Here is a 23,956-nt window from a genome sequence, read left to right as displayed (position 1 = left end):
GGGTGAGAAGTTACCTAATCTTATCGTTAGCTCAATGATCTATGTTGCTAATAGATGAGGCTGAGACAGATGAGGACGAGTTACAAAAAACTTTTAACCCACAGAAAACAAATTTATTGTTGCCACCATGACAAAAACTTAATGTTTCTTTCATGAAACTTCTTACTTTTACAAAATATTTTTCCCTATTATCCACGAGAGACGAGAAAATAATCACAACATGAACACCTTGTAATTAAAAAATAATAATTTGTTATCTAGTAATAAAAATATGTCAAAGTATTTTCTTCTATTAAATATCTTGTTATAACCCGAAAAAGAGTTTAACGAGGTGTTAACATCCAATATATTCTGATATGTTCTCTAGACATCAACAACTTACATTAACATATATAGAGGCACAATTTTACAATAACAAAGACATGATTTGTTTAGTGAATTCTAGTCATCGGAACAAATGCACACAGTTAAAACAGGCACATATGTATACACAGTGTGTATACTCTGTAGTGAGGTTGAGGTAGTTTGTCATGACCTCGTCACACAGCGCTGCGTGTCCCAGCAGTCTGTGCTCATGAAGTCATTCACAACTTGGCCCTGGGAGTCGGGCTGTTGTACATGTGCAGCTGCAGGAAACTCTGAATCTGCCTCCAGGAGTCTTCCTGAGCGTCCGAGTGAGGTTTGGTTTGTCCTCCCCAAAGCATTACCACTGCAACACACATTATATTTGATAGATTATTCCACAACACAGTGAAGCTGTAATTACCAAGTATCAAAACCTAAAATTAATCTGTAGGATTTTAGCAGAAATGTAGCGAAAAATAAAGTGACACCAGCGATGAGAGTATATTTTTTTACATAGTTTTACCCCTCAGTAAAACCAAGCATCAACCTCTGAGTGACAAAAGCTGCAGTTCCTCTAGTGACCACTTGAGGCTAACGACAAACAACAAAAGTTTCTGCATTCTTGTGTCACCTGGTAAAACTCACCTTTTTGTTTTTGGATAGTTTCTATAAAGTTAGTTGCTCTGAAGTGAGGTGAGAAGGGCGGCTCAATCAGGTGTCCAGCATCAGGGTACGTCAATCTGGTCAGCAGGTGTTCCTTACCTGCGGCACGCATCAGCCGAGCAATCTGAGGGTGAAAAGTATATATTATATAATATATTGGGAACACCCACTTTCATCATTTCTGGCACACTGTGACCTCACAAATCGTGTTTTTTGGCCATAACTAATTAGAACACAGTTCAACTCAAATGTCTGAGGATAAAATTAAGTGATAACATTTTATACCCAAAAGGTCAACTTAACTGTGACATCATAATGTTCTGCAAAAATATTTCTGGCCATTATTCAATGATGAAACGGTTGGCAGAGGGATACAACCGCGAGGTGGCGATTCTGGTTTCTACATACATGGATTTAATTGTAAATAACACATCAGGTTTATGAATAATGAACTGCTCTTGCATCTAAACATTATCAGGTGTGTGCTTGTACTCACGTCCTCAGCTGACTCCACCGCAGGCCAGTTCTGATCATCAAGACCGTTGACCAGCAACAATGGACAGTTTATTTTCCCAATCTAGCACAAGGAAGAACTTTAAAACGTGTTCAAAACAGTTGACTAGAGCGTACTGTATAACATATAGTCTAATCGTTGTGTGTTGTTAGTGCAGCATGTACTCACGTCCATGTTATTTAAGGGGTTACTCATAATTGCCAGACCCATGTCTCGCCAAATCATATGGTTGTTCTCATCCACACGCACCTTGTGAGAATTCCTGCGATCACACGTCACAGTTTGCGTCACTCCAGCTGTAAAACTTTACGTACCGCGTTCACGTCGCTGACAAACACAACACCTACCTGCTCAGCTCCTCGTAGATTCCACTGAGGGGCTTCCCACGTGGGTACGAGTGGTTGCCGCTGATGCAAACGCAACAACGAGGCTGGAACGCGACACAATGAAAACGTCATGAAGCAGCGATTCTCAATAATCGGGCCGGAAATTAAAAAGTGGGAAAAACCTGCTGACTCTCAGCTCTCCAAGGCATTTATTCAAAGCTAAAGAAAAAGCAGCTCCGAGATATTTTGCTTCTCATACTCACTTTGATAGCAGTGCTCGCAGTCGCCAAGTACAGGGACACCAGCGAGCCCAAGGAAAGACCAAAAAGTCCAACTCTGTCTGGCATCACTTGAGGATGATCCCTGAGGATGTTAAACGCCGTCTGTGCAGAGGTGGATGAAAATTAGTGCGAGCTGTTTGAAAGTTCCTCCTCAACATCTTAGTGAGAAACAGGAAGTTTGACACAAGTGAGAATGTGAGGAATCTTTATCCAAGTTTTGTTAAAGGTCCCATCTAGTCTAAAGGTCTCTGTCCATGTGTAGTGTGATTATAGATCAGGTCTAGGTTCTATATTAATACTGAAAGTATCAAAGCCTCAGTCCACAGAGAAATGTTTTTTAGTTTGTTTTTTTGTTGACATTTTATAAACTAAACCAAAAAAAGGCAGATAAATTGAAGAAAATAATCATTAATTGCAGCCTTACTGATTAATCTGCTTATTATTAACTCAATAAATCAAATAATCATGTGGAAAATAGTTAAAAATGTCACAATAAAGCCCAAAATAACGTCTTGAAATTTCTTGTTTCTGTATTTTTATCAACTAAATGTGAATTTAAAACCTGCTGACAACAGGATAACAACCAATGTGCGGCTGCAGGAGACAAAGTAAATATAGTGTCAGAGTTTGTTCCCACATTCAGAATCACATTAGAATAATTAAACAACCTAGACATAATTAAACACAACACAAACCTCAAAGTATTTTAACTGTAGCTCTACCGACTCCAGCTCGCCAGCAGAGAAATACTCCAGCGCCAGAGCTGCGTAACTCCGAGACGCCAGCAAGGCAGAGCGATACTCCAGCAGACCCCCACCCCCTCCCCACATGTCCAACAGGCCGGGGAAGGGTCCTGGACCTGAGGGGAGGATCATTCGTCATCACAGGAGCAGAGGTGGAGGAAGAACTCAGATCCTTCACACACATTTTAAAAAGTAAAAGTACTAAATCAGTGTCTCTCTAAAGATCAACACAGGTGCTGCAGCTCTACCTGGAGGTATAAACAGGGTCCCGCGCACTCCCTTCTCTTTGATTTCGATCCTCTTGACCCCCGGAGCCATGTACCATCTCTCTGTGAGCGCCGAGGCCAGAGGAGCCCGATCCCCGAAGCCCTCGTGTCCGCTGTAGACCGAGATGTCGACCAGCATGGGCGTGCACACGTTCATCTTTCTTAACCTGACGAGTGGAGATCAGGACGTCGGTCACCTCAAGTCGACATGGTCTCTGATTTTTTATTTTTATTTTTTTGTGAAGCTGCAGGTTACACTACCTGAGGCCTCTGCGGCTGCCTGGGACGGGACGCATGCTCCACAGCAAACCCATGGGCTCTTTTCCCGTGTACGTGCCCCCGAAACTCAAATCCTCCGAAACTGCAGAAGCAAGAAAACAGAAGTCGAGTCGAAGCTATGACCACTTCTCAACGGTAGATTTAAGGCGTCAACATCTGTAGTTTGGTTTGTTTTTTAGTTTAGTAGTTTTTATTCAGTCCTCACATAATTCAGATAATATAAACAATATAGACAGAAAAAAAACAAAAACAACAGTCTATGTATTAAGTGACTGAATGGTGTCAATAAATACATAAAAGGTCAATTTTAAATAATTTACTCAAATCTTTTATTGGGATTTATTCTATTATAACTATTCATGGGAAAGTTATTCTCTACATTTGGTTCACAGCATATATTTAAATAAATTTGCTGCGTAGTGTCTCATTGCTTTTTGAAAACTTGCAGAAGGTTTAAAAATCATTTTGACACAATCATGTTTTTTAGATTGTTTCCTCTCATAAATTTTATTTTACATTGTCTTATTTTGTGTATATTCTCTATTTTATTTCATTTTTTTAAATGTATTTTGTTGGTTTTAATGTCACTTTTTCAACATTTTTATTATTAATCGTGTGCATTACTCTTTGCATTATTTTACTGTTTTCATTTGTACTCGTCTCTGTAAAGCTCTGTTAACCTGTGTGAAAAGTGCTACAGATACAGTCTCACTGATTCAGGAGGACCGGAAACCCACCAGACACTGTTCCTCTGTGATCACTGATGTAGAACCCGTAAGCCTCCCAGTAGTCCTGGTCCTCAGAGTGGTGGAGGGAGCGGATTGTTACTGGAGATGCTGGAGGTAGATTCTCCACCAGCACCTTGAACGTCTCATCCACCACAGCCCGGGTGGGGACAACGGAGAGAATTGGAGGGACAGTCTGGGACATGGTTGATGATTTCCTGTGGAGAGACACACACACACACACAACACACACATGTACATTGACAGTTTGTTGAATCAGTAACTCAGGAGAGGACCGTCCTGGATGTTTTCACCACGTGCAGTCATAAAGAAGAACCAGGAGTACTGCAACAGGTGGCCTGACCCACACAGAGTCCTGGTCTCAACACCCTGGACCCAGTCCGGCGTCACGTGCAGAGAGAGAAGGTCTCCAAGATACTAAACCAGCCTACCTGCCAAAGTACCTGAAAACTGTGTGCAGGTTTATAGGATTGGGAAGCTCGAGAGGCCCCGGGGAATTAGCTCTTGCTATCTTAGCCCGGGATATCCCTCCTTGGAGCGCACAGCTGCCAGCTTTAATCCGGGTTACCCTCACACAGCAGCGGGACAGCAGCACAAACATAACTCGGTTAGTTATTGTTCGTCTTACCACAGTCGGTCCTCAAATGAGCAGAAAACGACGTCAAGTCGCCTGAGGTCGCGCTGCGTTCACGGCCCACATTGAATTATACGCGTTTTTAGCTTTCGAGCAAGTAAAAAAACTACTAAAAACTTATTTAAAAAGTCTGAACATACATTAAGACCGAGTCGCTTCTTGAAGTCAGCTCAGAGAAACTTCAGTACGGGTCTCAGTGACATCGGAAACCTCGGCGGTTTGTTTCCCTGTGGACGGGGGCGTGTAATGCGCGGTCACGAGGCTCTGCTCATACCACCTAGGTTGGAACGTCACCAGACCCCAAGTGGAGGAGGAGGAAGGTAAAGTGTGAAAAGTAAAGAGTATTATTTATTACCAGTGATGGAAGAAGTACTCACATCTCTTACTTAAGTAAAAGTACCAATACAGCAGTGTAGAAATACAAATTACAAGTAAAAGTAAAACATTCAAAATTTTACATTCACAATACTAATAATAATCACAATAAACTACAAATACAGAATAATGTATTGTATTTTATTATTTGATTCAAATTTTTTTTGTTTTCTTTCACTTTAATGTTGCAGCTGTTAAACATGAGGCTGCATTTAACTTTATATTCACCTGGGTAGTTTGTGGATTTCATTATTTTATTCATTTAATTAATTTGCAGATTATCTTTTATATTATTAATCTGAATCTGTGAGTAATATTAAAACAAAAGTTAGAATAAAAAATACAATGGTTACCTCAGTAGTGAAGAAGAAATTTTAAATAACACAAAATGGAAGTACAAGTAAAGTACAAGTACTTCAACAAGTACAGTACTTGAGTAAGTGTAGCTCACTTTCCAGCACTGCCAGTCGGTCACTGTAAAAGTGTCAGTACTACAAGGTAAAACTGCTCTTTTATAAGTAAAACTATACATCATTCAAAATCCAGTGATGGAAAGTACATTGAGGTACTTTATATAAAAATATACCTGTAAATCATTCAGAATTTCAAATAATAAAAAATTACATTTCTGAATATAATGTAATAAATGAAAATATAATAATTGAATAATGACTGCAACAGAATTTTATTTCTGCCATTTCATATTCATATTGGTAAATATGGTGCGGTAGTCAATGCTGTTGCCATTATTAACGGGTTTAGTATTTAAGTTTTCAGCCTATTTTAAAAGATTTGAACAACGTCAGGTTTATATAAAAAGGTATACAATGTACAAAATACTGTAAAAAGTTCTGGTTAATTCATAATTATTGATTTATGTCACGTGGCCTCAGTCCAGGAGCTAACTGCAGAAATATCTGTGCTGGTTAAAGAATAAAGGACACAAATTTATATTCACATGTTTTGGACTGGTTTCTCACAACAGTGAGAAAAATACACATTTAATCAACTGTTTACATACAAATACAGTTTTCTGTTGTCAGTGAAAAGAGAAAATAATTATTATGAAAATAATTTCACCAAAGGACTCACAGAGTTTGACTTGACCAGTCCGAGGGCTCAGAGCTGAAATCTTTAAGTGCACGTGAGCCGAGCGGTGGACTTTACTCCCTCTCTGCAACGTCTTGGAGGATTTCCCAGACACCTCTCCTACATCACGTTGAACCCACACTGTTGTGCTTTGATAATCCCGCAGGTGACATCAGATAAAGTCTGTCAGAGTCCAGGACTCAGGGTGACGTTGAACATTTCATAAGGAGGAAGATGGAGCAAATTATCCAACTACAGGATGAAGACATTTTTCTTTGTTTTGGAGGAAATGAGATGAACTAATGTTTAAATTTCTTAGTACGCACATATATTAAAATAGGTAATACCACGATGTAGAAAAACAAAAGCAAAAAAGAAATCACAGGTTTGAGTGCAGGAGTTTCAAAAAAGATTGAAGTACTCATTGTGCAGGATGGTCCAGTTCAGATTGATATATATTATATCATTGGATTGTAATGCACTAATGTGTGAGCATCACCACTTTATATATGAAGTAATACATCATAATTTATCAGTTGGCTGCTTTTGGCGCAATAACCTGAATCTGCAAAAATATTAAGTAGTTTAAGGCTTGAAATTAATGTAGTGGAGTATAAAACAGCAGGAAATGAAAATACTCCTCTGAAGTAAAAGTACTTAAGTATAATACTTGAGTAAATGTACTTTGTTACATTCCACCACTGCTTTTTGTTTTATTATCTTAAAAAACTATATTTTCCTATATACACTCGCCTATATATACATATATACAATCAATATTGTTTGTGCGTATATTATATCTACATATTGCTTTGTTAATAAAGTTTAACAAAAACTGTGGACATTGGAACTGGGGCAGAGGTTCATGGGCAAAGTCCTCAAGAGAAAAACACTTTTTCCAAACCAAATTTTGTAACCCAGCAGCTGTTTACAAAAAAGATTTAATTTTAATTTATTTCTTTCCTCAGAAATACCTAAATGTTACTCCCTTGTTCTCCACAGCCTAATTTCACTGATTTAAATGCCGTGGACAAAATAATAGAAACACCACAGCCTTTATTGCATCACTGTTTTATTATTAGTATTATTATCATCATTATTAGTTGTATTATTATTAGTATGTTTTTCTTCAGATATATAGTGAGTGCAAGTTTATAGTACTATACTGCACCTCTGGGTCCAGATGTTTTACCATGCAGTATGTTATGTGATCCTTAAGTGCTGCAGTTGCACAATTTAACCACTAGAGGTCGGTGTAATACACGTCATTCTTTTATTCTTCACAGCATTTTGATGAATAAAGTCAAACACTTTCCCCCTGTGCTGCTGTGAAAATAACAAACCACAGACCTGTGTCAACTGTTTTCACCTTTTTGAAGCTTTTGGTAGAAAAATAGTTCCAAATTAAAACTTCCTTTGTCCCTAGTCGTTAATATTTATCGACTCCTCGCATGTTGATGCTGTTTCCCTTGGTCTAATGGTGCAATTTTATCTTGTCTTATTGTATCTTTTCTATATTACTCCCAGGTGTACCTACAGTGTATATTGCTTTTCATATTAGTTTCTCTGCTCCTGCTTATAAAGTACCTTGAAATCCAACATTGTACTGCGTTTTATTTGTGCTCCTTGCTCATGAATCCACGTTATTACTGGTATTTATCTTTTGAACCCCTCAGCTACGCGCCACATGATGACATGTCTCCAGTTTCAGCTGATTTCTCACTGAATTTTATGTAACACTTCCATCTGATAGGGTGTTATAAAGATGGCCGCAGATACCTTGAAACACCAACATATATCTGCGTTCTTGTGTTTAGTGTAAGAACAAGCAGCATCCCTCTCTTTTTATTTCTGTTAGCCGCAGTCTCACACTGAACACCGACTCTTATGGAAAACCCATTATGATGATTAAATATCGTGCACCTGCATATTTTTGTGCAGTTATTTCTACCTATGACCTGTATGTTAACTCTTCTGAAAGGTTCAGCGTCAGATTACTTGAAGGGAACATGTTGTCTTAAACTTCTCATACTTCATATCAAGATATTTGTAATGCATAAATAAATTTGACAGGGAAACTAAAGTAAAGACAATTCCTCAAATAAAGCAAAAAGTGTTGGAGTTGTGGAGCAGCTGTGTGGTGTTCATGACATTTTCTGAGTTTATATAGTGATGTTTATGTGTTTATTTGACATCTACACCGGTGGTTCTCTGCGTTTTTAAACTGGATATGATTTAACGATAAAGTGGATATTGTTACCAGCCTATATTTTATTCATAGATGAACTGTCAGTGTTTATGTTTGGTTATGTTTACAGTCACTTATCACTTGGATTAAGCTGGATGCTTCAAGCTTTTATGCATAACTACGATTTCACCTATTCATCCATTTTTTAAGGTTTCATTTAGTTAGCGTAACGTTAACGGTTAGCCATGCTTTAAACTATTCCACCATTTATCCATTACATTAACAATTTATCCATTAGGTTACAAGCTATTTCAATCATTTAACCATTATTCTTTTTTAGCTAATTTCAAATGTTTAGCAACTAGTTTATATAAGATTTGTCACAATCTGCCTCCCAGTTCCAGGTCCTGCACTTTCTCATTTCCCCAGTCCTGTCATCCTCCACCTGCCCACCAGATGTCCCCAATCTCTCTTCCTGGCTGTCCCCATGTCCATCTGCTCACCTGTTTGTCATTTGCAATAACCTGAGCTTCCCGGCCCACTGTCTGTTCACCTGTCTGCTGAGTCCTCCCTACCTGTAACCTTGATGAGCTATTATACAATTTATCGGTTATCTAATAACTCCACAACATTTACATTCAGCCTCTGGGGACTGCAGGAGACGTGGGCTGAGAATCACTGATCTGAACCTTTAAAAACTTGAACCTTTGATGATGGAAAGCCGAAATGAAGCTGCAGAACGGCCCTTTTAGCTCCCACACAGGATGCGGCCGGCTCAGATCACTTTGGTCTGATCAGATTATGTGGGCATCTTTCCACTGGACTGTTTGTAGTTACTGTCAGATAAGGTTCAGATCGCAGGCTGTTATAAATGAGAACCTGATTGCCATTTATCGGCGTATCTGGTCTGGATTTTCCACTGGCTGATACTGATATGAGGCTGACATTTGGAGTGTCATTAAAAATTGCGTATGGTTCTGTCAGTGATTCCCCTTTTATTATTTTTATACAGCTCAATTACATCTACGAGGACAGGCATTATTAATTGGTGCACCAGAACCTAAAGACTAAAAACTCAAATGTACTTAATTTCCATCACTCTGCAGTTTCCAAGTTGTGAAATGAATGAAAAACTATTTTTAAAACATCAGATCTTGTTCTTTAAAGTAATCTTGTGAGATGATATATTATGTTTTTTGTTTATTTTTATCATCTAAAAACTGAAGCATGCTGCTGTGTGGATTCAGATCTACGTCAGCGTGTATGTTTATGTTTTTATTATCTCTGTATCCTGGGTTACAGTGTTTTTGTGTCCCGTGTTAAGCTGCGTGCTATTTCAGAGGCTTCACCACCCGGGCAAAGAAAACACTTTAATGGAAACACTCGAGTGCCTTTTAATATCCTGGAATGTTTTCAGATGAAGCTTGTGGAGAAACTAACGGAGGCACAGAAGTATCCAGTGACGGCATCAACCAGCTTTTTCAGTCAAATGCTAAAAGTTAAATCTCTGATGTTAAGGTTCAGTGTTTGTCTCTGTGATGTAACAGGACTCCTGCCCTCCTGACGCTGGTTCTGATTATCCTCCTGCCAGTTATGCTTTACAAGACCCTCGTCATGTAAACTCACAGTGACACGCAAGACGCCTCAAAACACACTCATCAGAACGTCTCCAGATGTCAAACAGAAAACAGTCTCCCTCTTATCTGCGCCTTCTTTAATTCTTCTAGGCATTTTTAATTTCTTCAGCAATAAACTTTAAGTGTATACCTTCTCATATATCTCACTTTATGTAACTGTACACGTCCCTGGGGCATGTTTTCAGTTGAACATCTGACTTGTAATTATTACTGATGTGCACAAAATTGCTTTTTAAAGGGAAGAGGATACAGGCTGAGGGCGCAGAGATGGCAGAGATTGAAAGTCAGTGTTTTTATCATTTCCATTTCCATAGTATTTCCATTTAAATTTTTCCTATTTCTTTTTTGAGGTTTCATATTTTCCTGTCTTTTATTCGAAGTGTTGATCCATAAGAAGATATAAACCATCTCCTCTCTCAGGCTTCTCTCTGGAGCTCTAGTAACAACAGGTCGGTGAGCCAATCAGAAGAGAGGAGGCTCTGAGCCTCTCCCCGGATTGGCTGACTGTTTTCTGAGTGATCCAATAAAAATACAGCAGATTTCAGGTAAAAACACTCAGAGAAACCAAATCCTGCAAAGTTTGGATGGTGGATCCAGGTGGGCGGGGCTTGGGGCATGGCTGAGAGCGATGACTGCTTCGTTGTGACATCACAAAGTCACAGGAAGTCCTGACGGCTGGTTTTAAGGCTCAGTTTCTGAATACAGGCTGTGTGCATTTCTCTGTGGACTGAGGCTTTGATACTTTCACAGTATTAATATAGAAGCTAGAGCTGATCTATAATCAAACTACACACGGACAGAGATAACCAACTCAATTATCAGCAAAAATATCATCAGTGAAAAGTATTTAATTAAGTGGGGTAATATATTTATTGGATATCTATCATTATTATTATTAGAGAATTAAAGTGTAAAATGCATCATATTTTATGAGTTTATAATGTATTTTGTCTTTAAAACATGTAGTAAAGTAAAAACTTCAATATTTTCATTATAAGTCAAAAAATAAAGTATCACAAAATGGAAATATGCAAGTAAAGTACATGCACACCTCACACTTTTATAAGTAAAGTAAATTTATTCACCACCACAATGTCCTACTCCTCCTTTAAAGAAAGATGCTGTCATTTTTTTTTTTTACATTTATCTGACAGTGTTTTTAGATTCACAGATCTACACTGAACGTTGGATAAATCTTTCTGTTGTCGACCTGTTTTGTCCCCTGGGCCTGAGGGGAAACCACTAAACTCCTGACACATAAACAGTGGAAGTGCTCGATTTGCACATACGTGACATTTGGAGGGTGTTTGCCTGAAGGATTTGTGCCTGTAGGGTTTAGGGAGTTCCATCTGTTGTCAGAGAAAAACAGATTTCAGTGTCATTTGTTGGAAAGATGAAGACCGTGATCCAGGGAACAGGTGGTTGGGTTTTGGTTCAGATCCAGGAGCAGCTTTAAAGGAATTTTTAACACTGTTTTTGCACTTTATTTTATCGGTCTGTACCAGGTACAGTACAAGTACCCAGAACCCCAACATGAGGACGGGCCCACAGAAAACCTGAAGCATTTAAAGTAAATTATTACTTCTGACTGAATAAACAATTTTAGTTTCTATATTCAAGCCCTGGTTCACTCCTGCAGTAACAAAAAAAGTTCATCTTCAAAATAGAAAAGAAAGACAGAAGCAAAAAAGAAAAGTATTAGAGTCGAAAGCAGCTTTTGTCAAAATCCGATGAGAAAATGTTAATTTACATATTTGGCTCATATATTATTTTAGTTTGTAACTTGTGACGAGCATTTATCTTTATTATTTTATATTTTATGGACTACGTTAATAAACATCAGTGGGATTTTCTGAATGAGGTTTTCTTACAACTTGAACCTGGAAATTCCTGTTTCACTTTGGTTCTCTATTAGAGGAAGAAGAAGAAGAAGAAGAAAATGTACAGGTTTTCTAAAGGCCAGAGAGGAATAATGAAAGGGTTTTACGGAGATGGACAGACTGAGTGGATGCAAATAAGGGGAAAGGGAGACGGAGTGATATAAGGAGAGAGATAGAGACCACTTAAGCCCTTGGCAAAGGATGGGACTCCGCCCGAGGTCGTTCATGATGAAAGCTGCCTCGATTTAAAGACACTGGCTTCGCTTTTGCCACATTCATCTGCGCTTCCTGTCTTTAACAATGCACTTCCTTTTTCCTGATTTCCTGCATTCAGCTCTCTGATAAAACAAGTCCCTGTGGACAAAGTGATTGATTCTATAGTAAAGCAGACCGCAGGTTGTAGAAAACTCTGGCAGCTTCATTCAGTCACAGTAGTCGGGGTTTAAATTACATCAGTGGGTTCAAAGGTTTTAGACCAATTCCTACAAATGATACATTAATGGCTTTGCTGATACTAAACCAGGACAATTTTTATATTGATTATCTGTGTTTTTAGTGATGGAGAAAATACTAATAATGTCTCTTCATAATTTTCCACCTGCTGCTGTTCTGACTAAGTTTAGTGTTTTGCATAGATTGTCTAGCATTGTCCACTTTCCTTTTTTAAAAAAAAAAACAAATGTATTATTTCTAATTATTTAAGTAAAAATCACTTTATTTTTCAATCATGTCTCTATCCACTCACTGAAACAGTCGGTGTGACTTATTGTTATTAAAGTCTGACCTTATTATTATTTGTATTTGGTACTAATTCTCAGTAAGATTTATTTTCCTGGGGCACAATTCCCTCAGATAATAAATTATGATATATTACCTCTGATTAAGTTAATTAGCAGTAGAAAGCAGTTTAAATTAGCTCAAAATGTAGCTGCAACATTACAGTGATGTACACATGAACGCTTATACTATAATCAAATAATATAGTCTAATACATATTCTGAAATGGGCAATTCTGCATAATGAGTATTTTTATTTTGCTACTTTAAGTAGGCTATATTTTCTAATGCAGTACTTTTACTTTAACAGTGTTTCTATTGAGGTATTGCTACTCAAGTAAAAGATCTGAGTACTTCTTCCAGCATTTCCTGTAAAGTCATGTAGCCTAAAGATAAATAAATAAATATATAAAATAAATAAAAAATAAAAGCCCTAAATGTTTTTGCTAACCTGGTAGATGGAAACATACTGACACCAACATATGGGTCTAATTTGGGAACCAATATACTGAAACAAGTAAAGCCACCAGGTGAGCGGGGCCCGGTAAGAGCTCAGCAACAGGTGAGTGCTGCTGGTCTCTCTTGAGCTCATGTTTTAATCCAGTATTTGTTTACAGTTTGGCGAATTGGCACAATTAAAAAATCATGCCGAATTATCTATTATCAGTTCGTGTTTGCAGTGTGTTAATGCATGTAGGGACAGCTGTCACTAAATTACTGTGATACTGTAGAAAACTTGAAAACGTGATGATTCTCAGGCAAATTCTGAAGCGTCTTTTTTCCTCTGATTTCTAAGCGGATTTCTTTGTTCTTCCAAAAAAAAAAAAAAAACACAAAAAACAACGTTTTTCACAATATCTGTGTTACCAGGAGGAGTTTTGAACAAATACCTTCAAAGTTAAAGCTTATCGTTGTTGAAAATATGATTATTTAGGCCTAGGTATTTGCGAGAGTTTGGCGGCAACTCCAGGAATTAACTGGTCCCAGCCAGGTAATACTCGGGGCCCATGACGCTCCACTCGACGATACAGCCATTTGTCATGTTTACAGGAGATATGTGTTTATAGGTGAGCTTTAGAGGAGCTAACAGGTGGATTTAGTTACCTTTTGAACAGACCAGGTTAGCTGTTTCAAGTGTTTATGCTAAGCTAAGTTAGCTATAGCTTCACATTCACTATGAGTGGTATTAACTTTCTCCTCTGTCCTCGGTAAGAAAGTGAAGCCGTTTGATTTGTCTTTACAGTGACTATTAAAACTTTACAGAGCTGCAAATGAGGCTGTAAAATATTATTTTATTAAGTTTGGCATTACTGCTTCTGATTATTTTCAATTTGAAACCTGGGAATTTAATGACAGAGACAATTCTTGTGAAATATTTGCAGTGTTGGAAGAAATATTCAGATCCTTTACTTCAGTAAAAGTAGTAATGTCACAGAGTAAAAATACTCTATTGCAAGTAAAAGTCCTGCATTTGAAGTATTGACTGATGAATGTACTTAAAATAACAACATATATCACTGTAAAATGACCTGTGAGTGATAAACTTTAATATATCAATGCTTTCATGTGTATAAAGTGTTGAATTTTCCTGTTGTAGATGGTTGAGATATAGATCATTTGAATTATAGTATGTTTTTTAAGCTACAAGATTTATTTTACATAACTATATATATGATTATTGAATATGATTTTGGCCATATTGAAAAAAAAAATTGTCAAATTCAATCCTACAAACCACAGTAACGAGATAAATATAATAATGACATCATTATTACTGCAATTTAATCCTCCCTATCATGGAATTTTACATTAAAATTCTGGTTTACATAATGTTTGGTAGTTTAATTCATCATTTCATTCATGTAAAGTGAATGAAATGTAGAGAGGTAGAAGTATCAAGTATCAAATGGAAAAACTAAAGTACCTTACATTTGTCCTTGAGTTCAGCTCGACCTTCTGAGCTGATTCATGTTTGGAGGAAAGGTCAAGGACAGCAGGGGTCTCTGGTTGAATTATTTATTAACATTTTTTGTGTTTCTCTGCCCCCTTAGCTGTTTGACGTCAACTCCTGAGTTACCTGATTTCCTGCCTGGATTTCCTCCGGCGTCCTCATCCCGCACGATCTGCTGTACGTCAACGTGAGCTGTGTTTTTCTGTTTGCACTCACTCCAAAGAGACTAAACACACATAAAACAAGAGCTCTGACACCACTATATAGTAGGTTAAACCAGGGCTAACAAATGTTAATACTGGACCAGACTAGGCCCAAAAATACCAGTAAATATACTCCCAAACCAGATATTTAATATTGGCCCAAACCAGGCTCAAAACACCAGTAAATATTGGACCAAACCAGGCTTAAAACATCAATGAATATTTGTTGTGACGTGCTCCTGCAGTGAGAGGGTCAAACAAAGCCACGGAGAACCCGCTGAACTTCAGATTTGTGGCTGGGAGGCACTTTAAAACTAATCAAGTTAGCTCAAAGAGGAAATTATAGCTGCTTTTTTCAGCGCCCCTCAGGTTCAGCATTGGGTTCAATTCAGCCTCCAGGGTTTCAGTTTTCCTGTAAAGAACTCAATCAAAAATCACACGATGAAATGTGTTGCATAACGGCGCCAACCGACGATCACAGCGGCTTTTACGACATCAATAACATTGAAATTCGTGTCCCTGCTCTTTCCTGCATATTAGTTTGTGATTGCAGCTCTGACCGTTTCTTATTTCCCTCTTCAATTCAGATCAATCAAGGCCAGACGGTCAGAAGTCGACAAGCTCCTCAATCGGAGATGAGAGAGAGCAATCATAGACCCGCGGCTCATCCTGCACCTTTCGCTGCTGTTTTGCATCCAGATGGAAAAACACGTTTCTTCTCTATGACTCATGTTTTCCAGAGTAAGTAAAAAGGGGGAAATCCTGCGGAAGTGTAGGAGTAGTGGTGAAAGGTAATTGAAACAGTATTATGGGGGGGGGGGTTAAAAAATCTAATGATATATCGACCAAAATATAAACAAAGTTTTTCGATGAGCATCCTTAACATTTGATTATTGATGAGTTCTGATTGAGAGATGTGCTGAAAGAGTAAAAAGTAAACTTGAACGATAACACAAATATATATAAAATGATAAGTTGTTACTGTTGTCGTTCAGTATAATTGAAAAGGTTCCTCTTTATAGACAAAAACTAATTATAAGATCGTTTTTGGGTTAAATTAATTTTTTATTCTGTCACCGTGATTAATTTTAATGTCTTCATTGGTCGAGTTTATCCATTTACAAATACTCGTTTATTTTAATCTATATGATGCAAGCAGGAAAGCATTTTCCAACCACTGTACACGTCAGTCTTTAAAAGCCCTTTAATGATGCAGTAGACTGATACAGTGACTGAAACATGCACACGTTTATTTCTAGTGTTTTTCCACTGGACTAATGATGCCTCTAATATTAGCAGTTCTAGCAGCTGCTTTGAAACGTGGTGGTCAGACGTTAGCTAAAGGGGGTTAGCGTTAATTCTGAAAACAGTTTTAAAACCTTAAAGACAAACTACCAGTGAAATATAATCGGTAAAAACAAAATGTCTTTCCGACGCTCGGACTATAACTAAACTGAGAAGCGAGTCGTGGATATATTTAACATTACGTCATTTAGGGAGAATGAGCTGAACGATATGCGATAACAGCATCAGCTGTCTTCCACTGACAAGCCATGGCATTAGTTAGCTTTGTAGCTAACTACTTTAGCAACAGATAAACTGCAACCATGTTGTTCAGCACTGTTGCTCTTTGCCCTTTATATTGTTTCCCTGTCTTGCCACAACATGTCTCATATGTGTCTTAATAAACGCACAAAAAAATGAATCAGAAAACTTATAAGACCGAAGGTAAAAAAAGTTTTTAAAAAATTGTTATTTGGGGAAATAAACAGTAGAAAATGTCTATACACTTTTATATAGAATAGAAATATTTGCTAATTTTCTTTATCATATATGACAGTTAATTAACGTTCTTTTATTTTACATTTTATAAAGTAAACGATTGATTAATTAATCAGATTAATAGTTAATGAAACTAATCTTTAGTTGCAGCCCTTTTCATGTATTTAGTCATAAAGCAAAATATAGGACAAATTGATTATTTGGCGCTAGAGGAAAAGTCAGAGCAGCTGTGTCACGTCACTTGTAAACCTCCTGTTACCTGTGTGACGTGTTTCTGTGCAGTCAGAGAGAAGAAGAAAATAGTCAGACGTCATATGAGGATACAAGGAATTAACATTTATCTTTCTTTACAACATGTGCAATATATATAATCCAACAATATACAGATGACAGAATACATTACATTAATAAAACGTCTTTACACCAACAACAACAACATCTATCACCGACCCCAATGCAGAGCAGTACAAGTGTGTGTGTGTGTGTGTGTGTGTGTGTGTGTGTGTAATATAGTCTAAATTAAAACGCAGTGCAGTTTTAATCATCGTTAACGTACATTACATTTGTTATCTTCATCACTCTCATCCATTTAACAGTGGAAGTGACTGAGTGAGCTCACATGACTTTAGTGTGGCTGTAAAAATAATTAAGTTTCAAATTACTTCAGTTACTTCGTTTCAAATCTAACAGGGTATATTGAGGAGGTCGCGCACCTTTCAGAGGTGATTAATCTGGTGGATGGACCGGAAATTAATCCGCAACAATTCTGATAAGACTTTAATTGTTAAAGTTGTGTTTTTTTTTTTTTTTTTTTAAATGACACAAATTTCTGATGTTCCAGTTTTTTCTTTTGTCTCTATGTTGGAAGAAGTAAAATGAACAGTACTGCATTATAAAAAATACTCAATTACACAAGTCCCACATCAAAAATATTACTCAAAGGTACAGAAGAATTAGCAGCAAAACATACTTTAAGTATCAAAAGTAAAAGTACACAGTGTAATATTTATAATATATTTATAAACTTAAATTTGATATGATCAAAGTGTTCCTAAAACATACTTTTTGCAGTGTAATCTGTTATAATGCATCATATTTTATGAAAGTAAACAGAATATTTCTGTGGCGTTTGGACCTAAAATGAACGTGTTGGATTGATGTACATTTTTTTTTAAGATGAAACAATTAATCAATAACAATTGAGAAAAATTAACTGGCAGAGAAACTGATATTGAAAATAACTGCTATATAACCCGAGTACCTTTAGTACCTTTCACACGTGGAGTGACATGTATGTGTATGTGTGTGTGATGCTGCAAATGTAAAGAAATGTGTTTGGATAGTTTGACATAAGACAATATCAGTTAGTGACGGTCGGTCCTGTAAAGCAGAGACCCGGTCCGGTCCGGTCTGGTCGACGGACATGAACAACAGTAAACGAGCTGCGATCTTGGGAGGATTGTTTTTATGTTAAACATTATTCAAATCACTCTCACCGCTCTCATAACGAGCCAGATATTTCCCTCAGGAGCTGGTGGAGACCAAACACAGAGCTAAAAAAGAGATGAAGTACTGGGTTTAGATTCATCAGGTGACACAAACGCCACGCCACACACGAGCGATCACCTCACTCTGTGGCAGCTGGATGTGGAAATAACCGGCTGTTTGCTCACACGTTCACCACACCAGCCTGAAAGGTGACGACAAAATTAGTTATTGCAGGTTTAAGAGTATTGTTTTCGTCGGATGTTTGTCTGGCATCTTTAGAGATAATGAAGGGAGGTTACTCAGGTGCAGTTTTACATCCTACATCAGCTCATTTGAGGCGTGTTTCACCTGCTGAATCACACTGAAGTGCTGCTAAAACCACCAGAGCAGGAGTTAGAGGACTCATGTCGATGGCTCCAACAGTGAATAACTCATCACCTTATGTCAAAAAATACAAGGGATTATTTCAAGAAAATAACTTTACAGTTTAGCTGATGATATTCTACATTTATCTTACTGTGAAAACACTTAATTGTTTGAAGTATCCAAAGCCTGAAGTGTCTTATTCCTCCGAGCCATAGAGCTCAGTGACATGTTCCTTCATTAACACGAACACACACACTGTAGTTTATTCTGACTCAGTCGAGACACACACACACACACACACACACACACACACACACACACACACACACACCGTTTTGATGCCACAAATACTCACGCGAGCACCAAATGTGGATTAATCCGCCACAGAAAATAGTCCCCAACTCTATTTCTACCTCTGTTTCCTACTGTTTGTTAAAAACTACAGTGACCAGCTTTACTGAGCCTTTTTTTTTTTTTTGGAAAAGTGAAACTACATATTTGTGAAGTTTTTTAGCGTTATGTTTTCAGTTGGAAGCAGTGGCAGGATGAACAACACATGGGGTTTGCAGATGAATGAGATTACAGTAAAGTAACATCCTTTAAATCTCTTAAACGTTAACTTTGTAAACTTGCCTCACACATTAAAAATCATAACACATCTCCAAGCACATACACAGAATTGTTCATTAAATGTTTTTCCACAGGCATGCTTACTGTAGTTCGTACACAACATCACATTTTGGTGCATTCAGACCAGATATGGGAGAGTTTATTCTCACTGTAAAGTTTTTATTTACTCCTGTAGCCCCGGTTTGTGGAGCGCCGCCACTCGAACAGCTGATGGTCTGTTTCCTCTTCTAGGAGTCAGACTGTAATCTTAATATCTACAGGAAACAACCCCCTTAAAGACATGTATGTATGTTGACATATGAGAGTCAGCAGATGCTCATAATCAGCCATTTTTCATATGTTTTGACATTTAATTACAGCAAAGAGCACAGACAAGACCACCATGCTAACAGCTGAAGTTTAACCTGACAGACTGAAGAGTTGTTAAAACTCTGTTTCTAACAGCAGTGTGAACCTTAACAGACCCGACATCAAAAACAACCACGCAGTAAACTTTTCCACTCCGGATCGGACCAAAGAGGAGAAACTGTGGGTGTGACCGCACCCTCAGGTGAGATCACACCTTCTTCCACTGCTAGAAACCAGCAGATTAAACCAGTTCATGTTTCCCGTGCCGTCTTAGCCAAGCAGATGCACACACATAAAGGCGGTGTGCCCGGCGGTCAGGATGCAGACGGGACCTGCGGACAGTTTTTAGGGATGTGGTTCAGGTCTCTGAACGGATCGGAAAGGCGCGGCCCCTGCAGGCGGGACAGCAGCGTGGTCCGGCGGAAGCTGCTGTCCGAGTCCTGGGGTTGGCCGAACTTGTTCCTCAGCCGCCGGCAGCACGGCAGGCTGCCGGCGAAGTCCGAGAGGAGGTGGCCGCTGAAGATCATGTAGATCCAGGGGTTGCAGCAGCTGTTGAGGCTGGCCAGCAGGGCGGAGAGCGTCACGGTGGTGCTCTCAGAGTCTGCAGGGGAAACAGAGAGAGAGAGGCAGTGACTCTGAGGTGTTAGCAGCTGATCTGAGGGGGTTTATTTTCTCCGGTGCTGCAGCCTGTTACGTGTGTTACGTAGAAATCAGTGGATTCACAGCTTGGATTTTACTCAGAAAAAAGCTGCAGACAGACGGACACTGTGGCTGCTGGCGGGGTCGACTTATCAAGCTACCCCTGCCTCTAATACCAAACCTTACAAGGAAAAATAAAACTACTGCTATCACTAATATCTAGTAAGAATTTTAGGCCTGAAAAATCGCTGCTGAACTGGATGTGCTGTCAGCAGGTGCAGTCGTTGAGAACGGCTGATCTGACGGCACAATAATTACACAGTCGCACAAAACGCATGAAAGCAGCAGCAGAAATACCCTGCGCATCGGTCCTGCGAACTTCAGATTGTGTCCCTTCTGCTGGTAAAAATTTACCTTGGTATTCGCTGTAGGGCTGCAGCGTCACACCTGCTACTGAGCATTGAAGAGCTGCTGGGTTTCAGGTGATCTTTATCTAAACTTTTAAAATGTATTTTCACATTTAAATATTGAAACACATCAGGGAGGATCCGACCGTGAACAGGCAGCTGGAATCATATATCCTGAACTCTGTGGCTCCTCTAGTGAAAATCCTAATTATATATTTCTTTATCCAATAGTCCTTAAACCTCCAAACGCATTAATGTGAATTCATGTGCAGCTGTTGTAGAAATGAACTCACTGTATGAACTGAGTTTTCCCCAGTGATGAGCTCACAAGGTCGGTTAACGGTTAAATCCCAGAGTCGTGTCAAGAGGATGATTAATGAAGATATCCAAGGTTGTGGAGAGGTGTGTGTTTCTGTGTGTGTGTGTGTGTGTGTCTGAAACACAGGTGGAAATAATCTGAAATTGCGTAGAGTGTTTCTGCCTTCTCTCTGTTTTTTATTATTTATCTATTTTTTTATTACTATTCATTTAGTTCCTTGTCGTGCGCCCACACAGCTTTCACCAGTTCTGTCCAGCAGCAGCAGCAGCAGCAGCAGCTCGGAGCAGGTTTGATCGTTCTACTCGGTCGGGTCAGGAGTCTTGTCGTGCTGCGTGGGGCCTGGTGGTTCTGGTCCAGGATTGATTTAAGTATAATTGCAGGTAAAAGTCTGATGCTGATGTTGAGCTTTACAGATGCGCGGCAGGTTTGCAGAACTGTTAACGTGTCCGGGCAGAAAACGGAAAAATATCTCCCCATTTTGCAGTCATGCTACGTTTTAATTGCATTTCTTATTTTTCTGCTGCAAATGGAACTAGATTATAGGCTTATAAGGCATTTCTTTTCTTTTTCATCGTCCGCTGCACAGGACCTCCTGATTATCAGGAAGTATTTCACACGCTGCACAAGTCTATTAAGTCTTGACGCTGAAACTATGAATTTTAAATCGTTCGTCACAGCAAGCATTTCATTTTTATCTTCAGCTCACCATCCAAAACCCCTCGAGAAGTCACTGTGTCCAAGCTTCACGCCTCCACCTGTTTCACATGGATGAGCCAGTGTCACTGTATTAATCCTGCCTACAAAGCTCTGATTGGCTCGGATCGGTTCTCCAGCTGTGGAAACATCTGTCACTGAGCACAATATATTCTCGCTCCCATCTCGTCGCACACAGAAGCTTGGTCAGAATCCTTTCAACATGCAGATGCAGTGTACTTTTTGAATGAATGAGGCGACATTCATGAACAGCAGCAGCGACACCAGGAAGTGGTTGTGTTTGGATGTTGGGCGACTGTCACACCAGAGACCTGAGACCACATCCTGAGTTCCTGTCTGTGGTTTAGGCAACAAAAACACTGGGTTAAGGTTAAGGAAAGATTGTGATTTAATACAGAAAAGTTCACAGTGACTTCAAAACCATGATTCAGGCTCAGCCCAGACACGTCAGCAGACAACAGGCTGCCGTCGCACATGGGAGAAGTTTTCCTCCTGGGCTTCCTGCCAGAGAGCTCTCTGTCTACACTACCTTCTGCCTGAAAGGCTCTGCGGCAGAAGGTTGCATGAAGACGGGCAAAGTCCACATCAGAGCAGATTGTCGTGGTGGATTATTGGTTCTCAACCTTTTCCACATGAAGGACCCCGATCTGATTTGATTTGATTTTGTCCCAGAGTCCTCCGTCCAATAAGATTTTTCCTTTTTTATTTTTTATTAAACCCATTACTAAAACATATATACGTGTATATATGTCACTATATCACTGTGGTACTTATGGAGCCCCCCTCAAGGACGCTCCATGGACGCCACTTTGAGAACCACTGACCGAGCGGGCTGCAGTTTGATTCCCATGTTACTTTTTTTGACTTTGTTAACTTACTATTTTCAGCTTTTCTTTATCTGAGACTCTCCTGGATTTAGAAAGTTTTGAACAACACTGCAGATTCTTCTCCTAGCCACCAAAGCAAAACCTTTTCGACTTTACATCTAAACTTCAGCATCTCAAAGGTTTAAAACTGCACACTTTAAACTGATGTTGACTAAATTCAACATGCTTGTCTGTTTAGCTGAATCATCTCAGCTGTAATTTTTGAATCGTCACGGTCGTGTGGGTTAAAGATCAGAGCTCCGCCCTGAGAAACTGCAAACAGAGAGAGGAATGCTGTGGACCATTACTTTTCAATTTTTTGGATCAAAGCTGCTGTTGCTGCTGCTGCATTTTTGACCGTCTTTATGTCAAACAAGGACGAGAACTCGATGTTCCTCTGAAAAAGTATTCCCGTCAGGTTCGGAAAAGAAATAAAAAATTCCGAAAGCAGCACGCAGCCTATCAGGGATCAGCAAAGCTCCCTTTGAAATGAAATTCTTCAGGTGGGTGAACAGCTGCTTCAGTCTGACCACGGCAGGTTTTCAACAGACTCTGAGGCTGGAAAGTAAAATTTATATCCTCACCTCCATCATATGGAAATCACACTACACTGACTGCACACGCCTGGGGTTTAATGAAAAGTCAAATGTTTATTCTGTGGACAGTTTTAAAGTATTTCCACTTTTCAGAGTCACCTTGACACATGAGGAAATTATTCCAGAGATAAATTAGTAAGATATTTGGCTTTTAATTAAAACTCAAACTTGGGCAGTAAGTGTTGTGACACATTCAAATATTGTCCAACTAAGGTGATGCACTTTTGCAGATTGATTGTCCACGCTTATTCACCTGCTTTTTAATTAAAGTTCCTCTCCAGTTTATGTAAAAATACTAAATGCTATGATTAATATTTTGTTTAACACGGTTTTCCCACATAAAAAGTAAAAAAACAAAACTGGTCTGGAAGCTCGTCTACTCTTCCTTTTACCACGCAGCACACAGTTAGCATAGTTAGCGTCTTTTATTTGTTCATGTTGTTTGTTAGCTTGTAACTTGCGGTGTCTGACCCGGTGTGAGCAGCTGTGCTGATGCAAACTCTCACTCTCTGTACTGACAAGGTTTCAGGTTTATTTAGCCCCGCCCCTCCTTAGGTTTGTGACATATGAAACCCTGACTGTCTGAATCTGTTTTTATGAACACTGATTTTCATCTTTTAATAGTTTGGAAAGTTGAGATGGAAACTGCATTTTGTACCTTCAGAACTAACGATATCCCATCAGCCTCAGCTGCACTTTGTGTTCAAATTGGTGCTAATTAGTGAATGTTAGCTGCAGCCTGTTTCATGGTCATACCGCTCTGAAAATGTGCATGAATTTATTTAAATTTCTGTCAGTACTTCCCAGCTGTTTATTACAATAACAGTTAATAATGTCACTGAGTAGCCTAATCAAAACTAATTAAGATTAAAAAGATCATGTATAAACGTAATGTTAAGATGGGG

At 38.8% G+C, this 23,956-nt stretch overlaps 2 protein-coding genes across 6 annotated transcripts in view; both read right to left on the bottom strand.

Moving 5' to 3' along the window:
• Positions 1–91: 91 nt before the first annotated feature.
• On the bottom strand, positions 92–6,308 carry LOC111664693 (acyl-coenzyme A thioesterase 1-like). 5 transcript variants are annotated; one of them, XM_023419392.2, is made up of 11 exons: positions 6,265–6,308; positions 4,155–4,360; positions 3,400–3,499; positions 3,121–3,305; positions 2,825–2,988; positions 2,112–2,231; positions 1,870–1,952; positions 1,691–1,784; positions 1,505–1,585; positions 991–1,132; positions 92–709 (listed from the first exon to the last, which is right to left on the bottom strand). In XM_023419392.2, the coding sequence occupies exons 2-11, from the start codon at positions 4,345–4,347 to the stop codon at positions 585–587; spliced, it is 1,287 nt and encodes a 428-aa protein (XP_023275160.1). In that variant the 5' UTR covers positions 4,348–4,360; positions 6,265–6,308; the 3' UTR covers positions 92–584. The 5 variants fall into 5 exon arrangements, with proteins under 5 accessions (XP_023275160.1, XP_023275158.1, XP_023275156.1 ...); XM_023419390.2 differs by lacking the exon at positions 6,265–6,308 and adding an exon at positions 4,938–5,056; XM_023419388.2 differs by lacking the exon at positions 6,265–6,308 and adding an exon at positions 4,595–5,035.
• A 10,685-nt stretch (positions 6,309–16,993) lies between these two features.
• Positions 16,994–23,956, bottom strand: part of LOC111664682 (arg8-vasotocin receptor-like) — an 8,588-nt gene continuing 1,625 nt past the window's right edge. The window contains exon 2 of the mRNA XM_023419373.2: positions 16,994–20,111. Coding sequence (XP_023275141.1) covers positions 19,825–20,111 — 287 coding nt within the window. The 3' untranslated portion in view covers positions 16,994–19,824. The remainder of the gene's footprint in view (positions 20,112–23,956) is intronic.

Source organism: Seriola lalandi, unplaced genomic scaffold (assembly GCF_002814215.2).
Source record: "Seriola lalandi dorsalis isolate HSWRI2012SDOR001 ecotype SW California unplaced genomic scaffold, Sedor1 jcf7180002054599, whole genome shotgun sequence".
Lineage (NCBI taxonomy): Eukaryota > Metazoa > Chordata > Actinopteri > Carangiformes > Carangidae > Seriola > Seriola lalandi.
This window is presented reverse-complemented; position numbering and strand designations above follow the sequence as displayed.